The sequence below is a fragment of the Morone saxatilis genome, unplaced genomic scaffold (assembly GCF_004916995.1).
Source record: "Morone saxatilis isolate NCDOM2014 unplaced genomic scaffold, NCSU_SB_2.0 Contig8, whole genome shotgun sequence".
Lineage (NCBI taxonomy): Eukaryota > Metazoa > Chordata > Actinopteri > Moronidae > Morone > Morone saxatilis.
This window is the reverse complement of record NW_023340257.1, coordinates 16,757,369-16,758,311: the sequence shown is the minus strand read 5'-3', so window position 1 is coordinate 16,758,311 and position 943 is coordinate 16,757,369. Positions and strand designations below refer to the sequence as shown.

At 44.5% G+C, this 943-nt stretch overlaps 1 protein-coding gene across 1 annotated transcript in view; it reads right to left on the bottom strand.

The window, feature by feature from the left end:
- The window catches only part of cux1b (cut-like homeobox 1b), a gene marked incomplete at its 3' end in the record, with an annotated part of 60,769 nt that overhangs the window by 21,805 nt on the left and 38,021 nt on the right, over positions 1–943 (bottom strand). Inside the window, 1 exon segment of the mRNA XM_035679760.1 lies at positions 749–815. Within this exon segment, the coding sequence (XP_035535653.1) occupies positions 749–815 (67 nt within the window).

Sequence of the window (943 nt, the reverse complement as noted above, 5' to 3'; positions counted from 1 at the left end):
GGGGGGGGGGGCGTAAAAGCCAAGTTGATACTCTGCCGTGCCTTATGTACATGGAGGATCTCCTTGACCATTTTTGGATTTAAAAGAAAGAGTTAATGTTTGGAGGAAAGTGCGATCTGTTTTTGCAGTGCACCAATTACCAATAAAACACCATGAAAGGCTTTGTTTTTCTTCTCAGAATCTTAAACTTTGTGAATGCGGTTCAGATGCTCGAGTGGTTCTGGTTCCCGCCACTAACCCTGAGGGAACGAGGGGTGTGAATGTCATAAAGTGCCACTTCACAGTGTGGAGTGCTGACATGGAAAAGCTTCTGTTCTCATCCTCGCCACTACTATGAGATCAATAATGATAGATGCCAACAGCTCAAGTAATTGAAGCTACCTTATCTTAGGTCCTGTTAGAAGCCTTTGCGGCTTTAAGTCAGCGGTCTCAAAAGTGACCCTCTCCTCTCCGTCATGACCCTGAGGAAGCGCTTTAGCCTACCTCACGGAAAAAAAGAATTCTATTTTGGTGTGCTGTGGCGGCAGAACGCATCACAATCCCCGTCAGTATTTACAGTGCGTGGGTAATGCTGGGATTTGGAGGCTGCTGAGCGTTGTGGGAGACAATCCAGCTGTTAGGGAGAGAAGGGGGAGTTTCCAAGCAAGGAGATTCACAAAACAGGATGATTATGTCAGGAACAGACTATGGAGGAGCCAGAAGGGAGAAGTCACCCACAAACGCACACATAGATCAACAAGACACGTACTTTGCTGTGGATTCCTCATCATACTTGGTCTTCAAATCAAAGAGCTCGGCCTGAGTTGTTTCAAGTGCTGTAAAAGATGGGAAGAGAGTCATTTGTGAGTTTCCCTGCTACAAGTCAAATAAAAAGCTTATATGTAAGTAGGAACAATACTTTTTAAAAGCACAGAAAACCTATTTTCTTAAACAGCTTCTTACT